This window comes from Argentina silus (genome assembly GCF_951799395.1).
Source record: "Argentina silus genome assembly, chromosome: X".
Taxonomy (NCBI): domain Eukaryota; kingdom Metazoa; phylum Chordata; class Actinopteri; order Argentiniformes; family Argentinidae; genus Argentina; species Argentina silus.
Genome location: NC_139653.1, coordinates 41,656,975 through 41,674,010, shown reverse-complemented (window position 1 = coordinate 41,674,010; position 17,036 = coordinate 41,656,975). Strand labels below are relative to the sequence as shown.

Below are 17,036 nucleotides of genomic sequence, written 5' to 3'. Positions count from 1 at the left end.
GTGAACAGGGAGTACAGTAGGGGGCTGAGCACACAGCCCTGGGGGGCCCCCCCGTGTTGGGAGTCAAAGTGGATGAGGTGATGCTGCCTACCTTCACCACCTGGGGTCTGCCTGTCAGGAAGACCAGGATCCATTTACATAGGGAGGTGTTGAGACCCAGGTCCCTGACCTTGGTGATCAGCTTGGAGGGACAATGATGTTGAATGCTGAGCTGTAGTTAACAGCATTTTCATGTAGGTGTCTCTCTTGTCCAGGTAGGATAGAGCAGTATGCAGGGCATAGGTGATGACGTGGTAGTGGCAGGTAGTGATGAGTTGATTTAAACAGCCTCTCAAAGCACTTCATGATGATTGAGGTGAGTGCAACAGGTCATTGGTGCAGGTTAGCTTGGACTTCTTAGGTACTGGTCAGTTGCCTTCCTCACATCAGACGCATTGATTGCAACACACGGTCCTCACGAGCAGCGAGAGCCTTCATGGGGGGGCTCAGTGTTGCTGCCGTCGAACCACGCATAGAAGTTGTTAAGCTCAGGTAGCACAGTATCGTTACACACACTGTCAGATTTCTGTTTATAGTCTGTAATCATCTGAAGTCTGCGCCACATACCTCTCACATCAGTGCCCTGGTACAGTGATTCGACCTTGCCTCTGTAGTTCCTTTTTGCGATCTTGATAGCCTTGCGCAGCTCATATCTGGCTTTCTTGAACTCGTCTGAATCACTAGAGTTAAATGCGTTGGTTCGTGCTTTTAATAGAGCACAGATGTCACCATTAACCCAAGGCTTTTTGTTAGGGTATGTCCGGACAGTGACAGTGGGAACACAGTCGCCAATGCATTTGCAAATGTAGCCAGTGACTGTGTCTGCATATAAAGTAGGCAGAAGTTTAGAAAGTCCCCACTGGTATGATGCATTCTTATCCCACTGAAGCCTTACTCTTGTCTCGCAAGAAAATTCTACTTCATTCTGTAATCAATACGTTGCATTATATTATTCATGAGCTGCTATAATAAATTTCATTTTCCATAATTTACATAATAGCATGATCTACAGTGGCAAAAGCTATAGACAAATCAATAAAGACACCTATAGTAAGTTCATTGTTGTCAAGAGCCCGAGAAATATTGTCTAGCAATTGTACAAGAGCCAGGAGTTTAATGTCTTTCTCTGAATCCGTACTAGTGGGAGTACAATAGATTATTCTCAGAAAGAAAACTCATTAGTCTATTGTAGACTAACCTTTCTAGCAGTTTGGCGAGGCATGAGAGAATTGAGATTGGTCTGTAGTTAGAGAATTGAGATTGGTCGGTAGTTAGAGAATTGAGATTGGTCGGTAGTTAGAGAATTGAGATTGGTCGGTAGTTAGAGAATTGAGATTGGTCGGTAGTTAGAGAATTGAGATTGGTCGGTAGTTAGAGAATTGAGATTGGTCGGTAGTTGGAGAATTGAGATTGGTCGGTAGTTAGAGAATTGAGATTGGTCGGTAGTTGGAGAATTGAGATTGGTCGGTAGTTGGAGAATTGAGATTGGTCGGTAGTTGGAGAATTGAGATTGGTCGGTAGTTGGAGAATTGAGATTGGTCGGTAGTTGGAGAATTGAGATTGCTCGGTAGTTGGAGAGTACAGAGGGATCATCAGATTTAAACAGAGGAATGACTTTAGCCCATTTAAACTGATCAGGAAATACACCAGTTAGAAGAGAGCCATTACGAATATGCAACAGTGGTGTAGAGATAGAAAACAAACATGGTTTGAGCAAGCTGGGTTTTAATTCATCATGGGCAGCACCTGTTATCTTAAGTTTAGAAATGATGCCAACTAGCTCATTTTCTGAAACTGGTTTAAATATGAATTGCATCAAAGGGAGTTTAGGACGGCTGGGTATGTGGTATCTTTTTTAGCAAGAGAGGGTCCAATATTCACAAATAAATTGTTGAATTATTTAGCAATTTCGTAAGGATCATTGATTATGTAATTCCCAATTTCAATTTTAAATTCATTCATTGCTCGTCAAATCGAGGCAATCAATAAAGCCATTACTATTGGAATTAGGGGGCCTTGAGATACAACCAATGACATTTTTTTTTTTTTCTATTTTCTAAAACGGGATTTGAGTTCATGTCAACTGAGACTGTTAAATCCGATCTGACCTAGGTCTGTGCATAGGGGGATGGATGATGAGCTAGTCTGTCTTAGGTAGGCGCTTCCGCGCTTCTTTCATATCTGGTATTAACTCTTCTTTCATATCTGGTATTAACTCTTCTTTCATAGCTGGTATTAAATTAGCTGTTGTCGAACCTTTAGAGTAATCCTTGTTTATGTGGACATTGGACCCTTTGGCCCTTTCCAGAATGGCCAACTTGTCCTTGTGTGTGACGAGCTTCATGACATCGGCCTGGGTCTGTCCCCCTTGTAGGCAGCTTTGCCAGACCGGTGTGCGCGCTCCACTTCAATCTGTCGGGGGTCTAAATCCATCTTATAACATCTTCCGTACCATTTCTTTGGATTCAGACCACTTCTCACTTGCCGATTCTGGGAGGCCGTCGATGACAAGGTTATTCCTCCTTGACTGGTTCTCCAAGTAGTCTGCCTTCCCCATAATGGCAAGGAGGCTCTCGCACACTGTGGATAAATCTCATTGCAAGGTGTTCCCCTGGCCAGTGATTTTGACATTAGCCACTCTAAGATTTTATCCCTCTGCATAAACAGGAGACTAGTTTTAGGTTCCTGGACGTCCTTGAATGATATCCAATCTTTTATGATGATCATTGTCGATGAATTGAGTCCATGAAGAAAGGTTTTCTGCTGCTGCAGTAGTTCACAGTAGTCCACGGATAAGGAAACACAGTCCTCATCGTGATGCTTTTTTGGTGGCATGATGACCAAAACACAGGATTACCACGTCAATAAATGGCCAGTTCTCACAGAACTGCCTGGGGGTGGAGATGTTTGTCGTGTGTAGGTGAGCTCAGGTGCGCTCGCTAAGCTGAGCTTTGGGCTACTGGAAAAAAGGCAAATGCCCAATTCGAGTGCCTCTAATACAAAAAAGAGTGCACTTTTCATAAAGAGACCACCAGTTAAATATAGCCAGTAAAGCTTAGATTTGTTGCTTTGTTTGATAGAATCCTTGCAGCCGCAAGGCTACGAAGCATAACACAGAACAATGTCAACACTAAACTGTCAGATCTAACAACTATGAATTCACACTTTCGGAGTGAGGACATGTCCATACACGGACCACTTATGCTATACTGCACCATAGATCTCTATGATTATATCCTGGTGTCTTACCTGGTCTATAGCGATGTAGGTCGGCAGCATCTCTGGGTTCTCCTGGGCGACACACTCATACAGGATGGCAGAGAACAAGGCCAACGTCTCCTGTTTCTGGATCAACAACAAAATTACAGTCGGACATCTGAACTAGTGTTGTCACAATACCAACATTTTGACTTTGATTGTGATTCTTAAACAATACCTCGGCAACCAAAAAAACATCAGACAAAGTGAAAGAATATCCTATTAAATAACAGAACATGGAAATTATTTCAAAAGATAACATTATTTTTAATAATAAAATAACAGAAGAACATCTTCAATATGAAAATTAAATAATCATAAATAATAAAGTACTTTGTTAGAAAGCTTATAATGAGATTTCATAGCTGTGTAATATGCTGAACAACAAATGAGTGAAACACTAATTTCTATTAATGTTTACATTAATTCAATATGATACAAAATATAAGGTTATATTTGCCTCATCTCAATTACATTAATATTTCACTGAATTATGGTATGTAGATTTTATCCTAATCTTGAGATTTCATTAAAATGTACAGGGATGGAACATCAGGCAAAGGCACATGATCACAGTTCACCAGGAGAGGAGACGTTCATTTTGTTTTTTTTAAACTCGCTCGCTTGCTTGACTGAATATTTGGGGCATGCTGAACTTAATGTTATGATATCAAATCACTTATCTAAGTATATCCTTTGCTGACCTGTCGTGATTTGAACTCCTTGAAGAGATCAGGATGCTTATCAGAAAGATGCTTGGCTAAATGTGACGTGTTGCCTCCCTTTAACTGCATGGCCTCGAACATCTTTTACAAACAGGCTTTGTGATTTTGGTTGGCTCGCCGTCATCATTGGCTCTATATGCCAGATTTCACTTCTGGCATCCTTTTTATCAACAAGCTGGGGACGGCCACCATTGACACTTGCGGCTTCCATCCTTCTCTTTCCTCCTTCTTGTCAACGCTGCATGTCTGATTGTTTAGCGTTGTCTTTCCCAGCCATACGCCCACTATGCATGCAGAGCACACTGCCCCCCGCCCCCCCCATATATACAAATTACACTTATAAGATAATATTCTGCACAGGAAATACTGCGTCAGGCATTTATGGTAACAAAAAAACGGTTCTAAATGTTTTCAGTATAGAACCGTTTTCAAAGCAGGGTATCGTGAAACTTTCGTAGAACCGGTACATCGTGCAACACTAGTCTCTATAAAAACTGCAGACAAAACTGTCTCAACCACAAAAACAAGTCAGATATCACTGTCTCAACCATAACTACAATCAGATAAAACTGGTTCAACTAGGGTCAAATGTCAAACAATTTAAAATACTTGAACTGTGCTTGATTTAGTTTGCCTGCTACAATGGAACCAATGAAACAGTAAAGAAGTGCAAACTCCAAACTGAATCAATCGTATATTTCACCCAGGTCTGATTTGACATCATCTAATGAATCACCACAAACAGCCAAAAAAGAGGGAGTTCAGTTATGTACCTGAGCCCATCAACACAGACACAACACCATTTGATAACAGTTATGATAGAGAGAGATGTGCTGCTAGGGCTAAGATGGAAACCAATTTATTGTAATTTCACGGCTTGTGGAAATAACACACAGCATTACCAACGTAATTATATTGTCCTAGTATAAGCTTTTACTGGAGCAGATGAGATACAAGTGAATAACAAGTGGATTCACCAGTGGACATGTCAGCAGCCTTTAGGCCTATCTGAAACTACACCTAGCTACATCATACAGTGTAACACGTCTGTGTACACGTCACAGCAACCGTTCGGTGTATTCAAACCTATGGATGGACAGGCGCCTAGCTACATCATTTAGTGTAATTATGTACATGCATCATACAGCATACACCACTAATCAACAAACGACTTTGCTTAGTCCACTAATCTACTCACGTGTTTCATGCCGTCCGAGGCTTTGCAGAAGTATTCGGCGAAGGAGACCAAGGCAGCGTCGGAGGTGAAGGTGGAGATGGCCTCAGGCTGTGGGAGGAAAACAAACAGCTAATATCAATAACAACAGAATCTGATGATTTTATCTGAGGGACACACACAGGCATACATCAAGCAAGGGGGTTTAACATGCAGGATAATGTATTAAGTCTAATGGGACTGTGGCCATATTGACAGCAGAGATGTTCTGCTACAAGCAGATAGACAGATTGACACTGGGTGTGTATATGGGAACAGGCTGACAGACATACATTATTATTATCACACCCACAGTGACAAGGGCAGCTCTTGTTATAGTGGGATTATATTATTATAGGGATTATATCTGCATCAGTATTGTGTATTTTTAGATGCTGCTGCTATGCTATTAAAATGCTTTCTCTCTAACTGTTGGGATGTTTGAACTAATTATTGTAGCTGTGAATTAATCTGCTCTCTATTGATTTTCCCCCGTGCAACATTTTCACCTGGAAATGTTGCCATATAACTTTCTATATGTACACATGGTAATGAGGTTCAGTGTAAAAAGGGGGGTTTTGTTCAGTACCTTGAAGGTGCGCACTTCTGAATTCCTGTTGTTGACGTTGGGTGCCAGCAGGCTCTTCCATCCCCGCGGGTCGTCCTTGTAGGGAAGCTGGCCCGCCCTCAGCTTAACGTACAGAACACCGTCTCCTGACAGGATGGACCTGCAGCAGTGCACAGAGACACATGAGAGAAGAGAGAGAGAAACTCATCTGTAAACAATCATATGTACACACTTAAAAACAGCCTGACACACAATCATGTGTACACACTTAAAAACAGCCTGACACACAATCATGTGTTCCACACAATCGTTTGTCGTTACCAAATCAGCAGGGCAGATGAGACACACGAGACATGACACGTGACACATGAAAGACAGACAGACGGACAGAAACCATATCGTGCTGCTATTATCAACTATCATTCCAGCACAATATGAAGTGAATATGAACAGAGATGTCATGTACTGTATGAGAATGTGTGTCCAGAACAGAGATACACAGCCAGAACATACTGTACACGCGTAGCAGAGGACTCACTCTAAATGTTGAGTTCCTTTACTGAGGTCTATGGCCAGCTCCCAGTATCGCGGTCCTTTCACTTTTATCTGGAAACAAAAGCAAAATTAGTACACCATCAAAATTCAACTTACAAATTCAACTTTGCAACTGTTTGTTTATCAAATCAGTGTATCAAGTGAGCTATCCCTGTACAACAGAACAGGATTATAAAGAGGAAGGGGAACGGTATGCATTACATATCAACAAACAGCATTTCTTAGCTTCTAAAAAAACTAATGAATTCTATTTTTAAAATGTTTTACCTGTGAAACAGGTATTCTCTATTGCTTTATTGACAGACTAAACTAGCCGAAGTGTTTAGCTGTATGTTAAAGGACTACATTTCCCTGATTAGAAAGAACTACATTTCCTATTACCCGTTTGAGGAGCTGCAGCTCAGGCAACATGGTTGGAGCCATCAGCTCTACTGTGGTCTCCTCGTACCACTGAGTCTCCTGGTGGCAGGCACACAAACACACAGTCAACTTAGAGCAATTAAACTTTAATTAAACACAAATCAGTACACTTATACCCTAGCTTCATCCCCCAGACTATTGAGCACAGCGCATACAAGCCTGGAATAACAATGACTCAAACCTGGCCTTAGTGGGAGTGAATTTACTGAGACAAGTATTTGTTACTATTTGATTTCTCCGAATCAGAAACATGTGGTGCGCAAGCACTGGGGAGGATCTTTCCATTAGGAAAAAACAAAGATTTTATGGGTTGGTCCACCAGACCATCTTAGCATATTGGGTGGAAGTGTCTGGGAACCAGATTACCCTCATCACACTACAGAGCCAAACCGAGCTGAGCTGTACTGTGCTGGCTTGGTGACGCATGCCATTTCAACATTCACAAGTACATACAACCATCACATTCACACATGCAACCACATCCACACACTATTACTCAAAACACAACTGAAACACCTTGAAATCATGGACACGTGTACAGTGCCTTATGCAACATCCTGGTATGCAAAGAGACATTGCTGAACCTCACAAGAGTGTGTGTGTGTGTGTGTACATACGGCCAAGCTTGAGACACAGTGAAAGGGATGCTGACCAAGGTGAAGGGTGTGTGTGTGTGTGTGTGTGTGTGTGATGGCACACACACAGGGGAGGTGATGAGTGTAATTGCTGTGAGCAGCGGTGTGTCTCCCCCTCTACTGTTTCAGGTAATTGAAATAAGAAACACTTTATCAGGAGAGGCAACCTTCAGTACTTAACACGTCTTCATCTTATTGGCTACAGTATTTAAGATGAAGAGAGAGAGAAAGATTGATAGAAGAAGACAGAGAGAGACGGACACATTTTCTTAATTAAACCTTCAACCTTCACCTAAAAGAGGTGAAAATTGATGATGTAATTTTTTGCCATAAACAGACAACAAAACATGCATACTAAAGCCTTCATGCTGCACAAGGATAACAAGAGGAAGTGATAATGACAGATTTGTCAGGAACAAGGTGAGAGGGAGAGGCGAGACAGTGATAATGCGATTAAGAAGCGAGAGAGGATAATGAGGATAATGACATTCTCATGTGGTTCTCCTAACAACATAATCATACAACACTATACAGTGCACCTAGAAACAAGAATGGCTTCTATTCAAAGTTGGAGTTACGTATTTCTGGAAATTACAACGTTGCACCCAATCTACTTCAGATACAGACGTCAGAATATGTTCACTGATCTGAAAGCCAGCAGTTTAGTTAATGGAGCTCAGGTTCAGTGACAGGGTCAATACATGGGTATCGTAGACATTTCTTTACATCGTGAGTGCTTTTTATTCTGCATTACAGCCTACTATGTCAGAAGTACTATGTCAGAAGCAGAAGTTGTGAAGCTAATGGACACAAATATGATATTTACGAAATATATAGATATAGATATTTACGATATTTATTTTATTGATGTCTGAATAGGGCCCTACTTGATGAAGCTGCATGGGTTTCATAATCAGCCATGAGATAACAAAGTAAAATAAGTGTGTGTAACATTTAGCATAGGGGAACAGGGTTTGAGTGCCTGTGTGTGTGTGTGTGTGTGTGTGTGAGAGTAAGTAATGTGAGTGTGTGTATATGTGTGTGTGTGTGTACAGCTGTACCTTGTATGTGACATCCAGTAGGGCATAGCAGGGTTTGAGTGTGTCCACATCCACAGGGACCAGCAGACGAGGTTCAGCTGCCAGGACCCCCAGGTGACGCAGAGCCTGAAGGTGATACCTGGAGGAGAGAGGACAGAGGTCTGAGATTAACTGCCCTAATTCAACTGAACCCTTGAGATGAAGAACCATATAAGTGCATACTGGTATATTTTGATGAAATAACTTGCTTTTCAAAGGATGTGACTCCATATAATAATTGGGGTTTATAGCCTCAACGTTTGCATGTAAGAACCCACAGTTGTTGTAATAAAGTTACAAACTAGATGGTTTTCACCCTGAAATCATCATGGTCGATGACAGTCTATCTATGTTTTAGAACTCTGTCTGTCTGTCTTACTGCTTTTAGAACACTGATGAGATGTGCCTATACTTGGTATTTCCTGGTTCTACAGTTCTTACCTGTTGTCAGTGCTATGGGCAGGGAAGTGTGGGTAGAGGGCACACAGCAAGGCAGCTATGGCGGAGTTAGATGTGCTGAGAGTGTACCTGGGACAGTATACAGTACCGTCAGATCAATTCAATTCAAAGTGTTTATTATCATATGCACAGTAGAAAACATGTTTCCCTGTACAATGAAATTCTTGCTTTGCTGGCCGCAGAATGCCAACCCAATGTAAAATGTACAATACTAAAAAATATACAATATATACTAAACAAAATGTACAAGATAACAAAATTTAAGGCAGCATGTGATAATAAAAAAGCAACAATAATAATAATAAAACAGTGCAAATGTACACACACACACTTTAAATGAACAAAACCATACTCTGGCACTGTGACAGTCGCAAATCCCTAACAATGAGTCTGCCCCAAACAATTCAAACAATTGTGAATAATTTCCTGACGTCATTCCTGTTAATAACAGCCCTACTTAAATATAATAGTGGGTTTAAGGTTTAAGAGTGTGCTTACTATAGGCTGGTTCAATCCATTGTGTTCATTTCGAGAGGGAAAAGCACTTGTATGGGTCAGTGTAAGTGAGGAGTTATCTCGCCCCCTCTTAAAAACAGCCCACTCTAGATTACCCTTCAACCCACCATCTGCCAATCAGTCTCCATGGAAACAGGTAAACAGAAGTGACTGGCATGTTGGTGTTTTTGTGAGGTAGGCTATGATGCAGACAGTGAGGAGGGGAGATAACATAGATGTTTACTACAGTAACCAAACCAACACAAACATACAAGGACCAACAGTCAACTGCTGTTTGTTCAACATTCATCTGATCTGGAATTTCAATGACATATGAATAGAGGGGTGTGGTCAGACAGGCGAGAGCTTCTGGTGAAAAATCTAATCATGCCTGCTGTGCTGAAATGAGGATCTCTTTATACAAATGACCTTCAGGAGGAGAACAGCACTCGCATTGCAGGTTTCTGGTCAGAGCCAGGCTATAGGAGCTGTGAGGGGATGGAAACTACCGGATAAAAGAACATTCTACTAACCACAGCCAAGAGAGAGAGAGAGAAGAGAGGGAGGAGAGAGAATGATCAATGAGAGGGAAAGGAGAGAGAAGAAGAGAGAAAGAAAGAGAGTGATAGATTAGAGAGAAGAAGGAGAGTGAAATACATCATGTGTCTGCTCTCCTCTACAATCTTTCATTTTACACACGTGCTGAAGACCAGTATACTATTCTCAGACTAACACACTCATACTGTGGCCTACTACAATGAAGCCATTGAAATGGAGACGTTTATGTTGCATGGGCCTGTTATTGTCAGCTCTATAATAAGAGAGTGGTCTAAAATCAAAGGGTTTAGGTTTAGCATCATAATGAGCATTGTTTTCAGAAATGATGGTATAGACTCCACAGTCACTCAACTGTTTGTAACCCTACAATATTCAAACTGTAGCCTATATAAAAGATCAGTCACGTAACAGACCTTATCTCACTTTTTATCTCACTGTGTGAGTGTGGGGTTGTGTGTGTGTGTGTGTGTGTGTGTGTGTGTGTCTCACCTCCCCCCTCCTAGGAAGAGCAGTCCGAGGGCCATATGGTGTGCCATGTGGAAGCCGTAGTTCATCTCTCCGCTGGTGCGTTTGTGGAGGAAGCGACAGAGCTGTTGCACACGCAGGTTACCTGACCCAGACATCACCATGGACAGAGCCAGCAGCACCATGCTCAGACAAGTCTGCAGGTTGTAGTGGCCAATCTGGGAGAGAGAGGACACGCACGCGGGCGCACACACACACACACACACAAATGTCATAGCATGTGGTGAGCATGTGGCTGGCTGCAGTAACAAGACTTTGTCTTGGATTGTATTTGCTGAAGAAAAGAGAGGCCATTCAACATACCACTGTAGCTGTTGCTGATGTCAAAAACCGTATGAAGTATCTGGCAAACTTATACTGGGAGAGAAACACACAGAAGGGTTATAGACAGGGCAAAAAAATTACAAACGCCACCCACCAAATGCGGATAGATTTTGGCTTTGACGGGTAAATCTGTCAAATTTACCAGCCACATTGGCGTGTAGCCAACAAAAGTTTGCGAATACTATACTTTAATTTAAAAACTAAACTGGTGCGATCATGCAATTATGGTCACCGTTGAACACTCCTGCTCCTGCCTCCTCCAGCTGACTGTAACTGCTGCACATCTCACTCACGCTACTTCTGACTTTCAAACAACCCTGTCTATGAGCTTTATTAGTTACAACCTAAAATAAAGCATTAAGGTAAAATTCAACTACAAGTGACAGTATGAGATAGAAAACATGCAGGGGGAAATATTTAGGTATTTTGACACAGGGATAGGCACGAAAATTAAAGCCTACTACAGGAGGTTTGTTCTGTGCAGGGAGTAATTTTCAGCAGGTCAGGAGTCATAATGTTTTTTGTGATCTTTGTCTCAATGTTGGTTTCGAAAAAAAACTGGTAGACCAAAAACTTAATGTTGTGCCCTGGTTATAGATTATAGAGAAACACAGAGGGAGTAAAGATATAAACTCCAACTGAGTCTGAGGCCATCATCATGAAGGTGGATTCTTCTTACCAGGCAGTCAAAGGCGTCAGAGTTGGCAGAACCAGCGAAGCGGAATCCAACAGCCATACAGGCTCCAGCTATGATGTAGTCATGGGCTTGGCTGAGGACAGAGGCAACACACACATTATAGGAATAAACTACAGACAGAAAGAGTCTGTACATCAAGTCCATACGGGCCAGTGATGACACACACACACACTACACTATGAACAGACACACTGACATCACACACATTATATACAACTATCTTATGGCAGAGTAGAAATAAGGTTTGGTACTCACACCAACGTTTCCATGTTCAGGTCCTCTGATAGCACTGTGTTTCCAATGTTCTCCTGGATGATCTGAAGACAGAATGCAGACGGAACACACACACCTCAACATCAAAACCACCAATCACCATTATCCCTCTTCTAGACATCTAACATTCCGGCAGAATCATTATCCTTCTAGAAGACTGTAGAACATCAGTTTAATCATTTAATCACCTTGCTGTGTAAATGGGTACAGGAAATGCTATGTCCTCCTGCTACTGAAAGCTCATCGGAGACTGAAACAGGTTTCCTTATTAGATGTGATTCCTGTTATTAACACGTTCATCACACAGTATGACTAACTACTAACACAATAGAACACTAATGTCTGTGGGGCTGGGATATGTCTGCAGTGTTGACCCCAAAAACCCTGTGTGAAGGGAGGGCATTAGGGTGTGTGTGTGTGTGTGTGTGTGTGTGCATTGTTGACCCCAAAAAGGTATTGGTGTGTGTGTGCCCCTGCAAGAGTTGGTCTATGTCTGTCTGTGTGTGTGTGTGTGGGGGGGGTATTTGGCCTGCGTGTGTGTGTGTCTGTGTGTGTGTTTGTGTGTGTGCGCACGTGCACAAGTTTGTGTGTGGGCAGCAGTTACCGGAGGGACATTGCTGCTGACCCAATCAGAGTTGGGCAGGATCTCATCCCACATGATGATGCACCTGGCCAGGGTCTGAGGAGGGAAAGGAGGGAGACGGAGATGGTGGGAAGTAGAAAAGAAGGGAGAGAGGGGATAGAATGTGAGGAAGGGTACAGGGTCAGCCATTTATTTTTAATTAGCTAGGCAATTGTAGCGCACAGCACAGTCTGATTACACATGGATTCAATCAGGACCAGACCTGGGTAAGCATCTGTCAAATACATCTGTACTCCATTTAGTTTGCCTGGTGAGCACTCTAATACTTTGAAGCACTGTGCTTGACACAGGTCTGGTCAGGACACACTGACTCGAGCGTACAGATACTCATCAGCTCCGCTAGGCCTATCCAATATCCTGGCATTTTCCCCACAGTCTCTAGTATAGTTAAAGTCTGTCTCTCTGTTTCACTGTCTATCGCTCTTTCTCTCCCTCCCTCCCCTTTTTCTCCCTCTCTCTCCCTCTCACTCCCTCGCCCTCCCTCTCTCTCTCTCTCCCTCCCTCCCCTTCTCTTTTTCTCCCTCTCTCTCCCTCTCACTCCCTCGCCCGCCCTCCCTCTCTCTCTCTCGCCCTCCCTCTCTCTCACCCTCCCTCTCTCTCACTCCCTCGCCCGCCCTCCCTCGCCCTCCCTCTCCCCTGCCTCTTACCCTGAGCAGGAGGAACTCTGGTTTGATGAAGTCCAGGAGAAACATTGTGTCAGGAGCTTTTAGCCAATCAGCGATGGACCTGGGAGACAGAGGTGACAACAAGGTGTTAATGCAGACCTGAGCCTCTCAGCCAGACAGAACAGAACTAGTTATGACACCCAGGGGCACAACAGAAATGACTTTCTCAGTTATGATGCATTATTAGATCTATTAGATATGAGCTACAGTATGAGATGGAGGACTGGGGTGAAGATGTGCTGTAATGCACCAAGTCAGATGAGATGGCCCCTTAAGACAAATGAGGATGGGAGAGAAGAGAGAGGAAGGGTCCAGAGACCGTCATGTCAGGCCGCTACTAATCAGTGGAGTCATATTTATGTGAATCAGATTAGATAATTCCTCGTGATGAAGGCTATCTGAGATGAGGATGAAGATGGTGGCCTGTCCTCGTCACCTGTTGTTGGTTTTCAAGTAGATCATGGCGAGGGCTAGTGTGGCTCCTGGACAGGTAACATCTACGTTGATGGAATCACCCTCCTGTTGGAACAAAAAGAGGAGCATTTTAGTCACAGGTCACACTACTGTTAACTTCATCCAAATTAAGTTAACTTTCTTCCTCATATGGCAGTCAGAGTTGGTTGAAACATGGTAGGGACTCTTCTCAATCTCTTGTTAGGGACTCTATCTATCAAAAGCAGTTTGCTCTCTCAGACCTTCATATTGTGCACCAGTAAAACATTTCATATTCATATTTCATTTAATAACAAGTGGGACTTTTTTAAATTAAGAATAAGGAAAGTTGCATTTCTGGTGACTGGGGGTTTAGGTGTGTAGCAGTTACTGAAGCTGTTTTTTTTCTTGTCATGACCTTGATCTGGTAGCTGGGGGACTTGTGCTTTTCTCTGTTGATGCCAGCATGGGTACGGCGGTGTCCGCCCACCATGTATTGGTACAGCTGCTCAGGGACGTTCAGATCCGTCATACCTATCAGGTTACTGCCATGCTGTAGGGAGGGGGGGGGGGGGGGGGGGATGGAGAGGATGAGAGAATGGCGGAAGGTCATTCACATTCAGGCACTGTGAGAATCTCTCGTCTTCCACTTTCTCAATAATGCAGCCTGAAACACATAGGCCTATATTGTGATGCACTCAGATGACCTGAGTCTGAGGGGAGCAACATTGTCTGTTCATCCTGCATTCACTTTGCCTCACCCTTGTGAAATACAGAGAGTGCTTTTCATTCATAAACATTTCCTCACTGTACATACAGAGCACTGTGTGTGTGTGTGTGTGTGTGTGTGTGTGTGTGTTTGCATGCACACCTTGTTTGCCCTCTTTCCCCCATTCCCTGCCCCTCCTGGCCTGAATGGAAGTGTTTGTGTTTTTCTTCCATTCAGACCAGAATAATCCAGGACAGTAGTTCAATGAAAGGTTTAAAGTGAAAGGTCGGATGTGTCTGCGTGCGTGCGTCTGTCTGTATGCGTGCGTGCGTCTCTGTGTGCATGTGTGTGCGCGTGCGTCTATTATACTCACCCCGAGACAGACCATGCCCAGGGCCAGACCAGCAGCCAGGGAGTACGACTCTCTGTCTGTACAATACTCCATCTCAGGACCAGGGGGACGACCTGCAGGAGGAAGAGACATCGTCTGTTTACTACCCAGGCCTGTATTATTGGTTATAAATAGGGCCAGGAGTTTTTCCCGATCTCAATACTCTAGGCGCTAGTTATGGACTATGATAACTGGGGGGCCAGAAGTTTTTCCCTGATCATGTTCAATAGTGTGGAAAAACTCCTGGCCCTTGTCATAATAACACCATTTCCCTATATTCCCTAACATGACTGCCCTAACGATGTAAACCAGCACATGAAACCTGAGTCTCGATCATTCTACCTGTACTCAGTTCCCTGTTTTACATCCCGGTTTCTCTCTCTCTCTCTCTCTCTCTCTCTCTCTATGCTAGGTTCTAACCTCTACTGTGGGTTTCTGGGCTATGACGTCTGTCTCTGACAGCTCATACTGTATATATTTTAGTACTATTTTTATTTTATTCTATTTTAAAACTTATTGTATTGTTGCACTACTCTGTGGCACTGTCACTTTTGCATTTCACTGTGTACTTGTACGCACATGACAAATAAAGAATCTTGAATCAGCTCTCTCTTTCTCACTCCGGTCTCTTTCTACAGCTGCTTCATTTCATCCAACATGTGGGTCTTCTTTTTATACAAGACTACGCTCGCTCTCTCTCTCTCTCTCTCTGATCCATGTAGAAGTCTATTTGTGGTTGATTGGCATTCCCTGCCTGTGCCATTCTGACTGTGTCTCTCATTGCAATCTCGTTCCACTTTTTATATATATATATATATATATATACACACACACACACGCCACTTTATTAGGTACACCTGTTCAACTGCTCGGTAACGTAAATATCTAATCAGCCAATCACATGGCAGCAACTCAATGCATTTAGGCATGTAGACATGGTCAAGACAACCTGCTGAAACCGTTCAAACCGAGCATCAGAATGGAGAAGAAAGGTGATTTAAGTGACTTTGAACGTGGCATGGTTGTTGGTGCCAGACGGGCTGGTCTGAGTATTTCAGAAACTGCTGATCTACTGGGATTTTCATGCACAACCATCTCTAGGGTTTACAGAGAATGGTCTGAAAAAGAGAAGATATCCAGCGAGCGGCAGTTCTCTGGGCTAAAATGCCTTGTTGATGCCAGAGGTCAGAGGAGAATGGCCAGACTGGTTCGAGATGATAGAAAGGCAACAGTAACTCAAATAACCAACTCGTTACAACCAAGGTATGCAGAAGACCATCTCTGAATGCACAACACGTCGAACCTTGAAGCAGATGGGCTATAAAAGGGGGTCCAACCCAGAACTAGCAAGGTGTACCTAATAAAGTGGCCGGTGAGTATATATATATATATATATATTAGAAAGTCTTACAAAAGTCACAGCCTGGGAGAAGTCAGAGTGAAACTGTATACACTGTATATATACTGTGTGTGTGTGTGTATATATATATATATATATAACTATATATATATAACCAGGTTGTCCAATTGAGATGAAAAGACCTTCACAAGGGCAGCTTCATTTTTATACACAACGCAGAAACCTGAAGTATAAGTCATAAACATTAACATGCAAGACATCTCTATCTTTCACTGACCGATATCAGCCATCTCTCCCTACATCCATCCATCCATCCCATCCCATATCATCTATCCATCTGCAGTATCCTGAGAGACTTCCCTCTCTCAACTATCTGCCATCAGGACCTCCCTCCCTCTCTCCCTTCCTCCCTCCTTTTATCTAGTTATCTATCTGTTGTTCCACTGACCTATCTCTGCCAGCAGGACCTCTGCGTTGTGGCGATGCCCAGTGCCCTGGTACACCAGTCCGATGCCAACCACAGCTGCCACCTGTACATTGTGTGGCACATCCAGCTCCGTGGAAGTTGGCGGGAGCAGTGCCGGGATGTGGATGCTTAGCAAACGGGTGATTGACATGTCCATGGTGCCCAGCTTGGCCGCTGACACGCCCAGTAGCAGCCCAATGCTCGTCATCTCATGACCCTGCGGAGAGGGGAGGGGGAGAGAGGGGAGGAGAGGAGAAGAGAGGGGAGGAGAGAGAAAGCAGGTTTTAAGAGAGAAGAGTTGCACTTCTTGTCGTCAAGCAGTATTGGCTGATAGTGACGGCCATAGACAGGAAAGGAGAGAAGGCAGCTGGGTCGGTGGCCATCTTTAATTAGTTCCCCATGGATTTCATACACAGCAGGATGGGATTCTCCATGTGTACTAATGCACTCAGACATCATGAAAGACTGAGGTGTCTACATGGAATTGCTGTGGAGCAAGTTACACAGATCAGATATATTTTCTTGATGTTTTGCTGAGTTTGGCATA

The 17,036-nt window shown here is 43.2% G+C and overlaps 1 protein-coding gene across 2 annotated transcripts in view; it reads right to left on the bottom strand.

The window, feature by feature from the left end:
- The window catches only part of anapc1 (anaphase promoting complex subunit 1), a 55,480-nt gene that overhangs the window by 5,169 nt on the left and 33,275 nt on the right, over positions 1-17,036 (bottom strand). Inside the window, exons 30-46 of one of the 2 annotated variants that reach the window (XM_083695353.1) lie at positions 16,472-16,706; positions 14,646-14,737; positions 13,982-14,116; positions 13,568-13,650; positions 13,114-13,192; positions 12,428-12,502; positions 11,806-11,867; positions 11,533-11,623; positions 10,833-10,886; positions 10,494-10,687; positions 8,934-9,020; positions 8,475-8,592; positions 6,740-6,817; positions 6,342-6,409; positions 5,825-5,963; positions 5,221-5,307; positions 3,289-3,384 (exon numbers count right to left, since the gene is read on the bottom strand). In XM_083695353.1, the coding sequence (XP_083551479.1) occupies positions 3,289-3,384; positions 5,221-5,307; positions 5,825-5,963; positions 6,342-6,409; positions 6,740-6,817; positions 8,475-8,592; positions 8,934-9,020; positions 10,494-10,687; positions 10,833-10,886; positions 11,533-11,623; positions 11,806-11,867; positions 12,428-12,502; positions 13,114-13,192; positions 13,568-13,650; positions 13,982-14,116; positions 14,646-14,737; positions 16,472-16,706 (1,773 nt within the window). The remainder of the gene's footprint in view (positions 1-3,288; positions 3,385-5,220; positions 5,308-5,824; positions 5,964-6,341; positions 6,410-6,739; positions 6,818-8,474; positions 8,593-8,933; positions 9,021-10,493; positions 10,688-10,832; positions 10,887-11,532; positions 11,624-11,805; positions 11,868-12,427; positions 12,503-13,113; positions 13,193-13,567; positions 13,651-13,981; positions 14,117-14,645; positions 14,738-16,471; positions 16,707-17,036) is intronic. The other variant, XM_083695354.1, reaches the window with a different exon arrangement.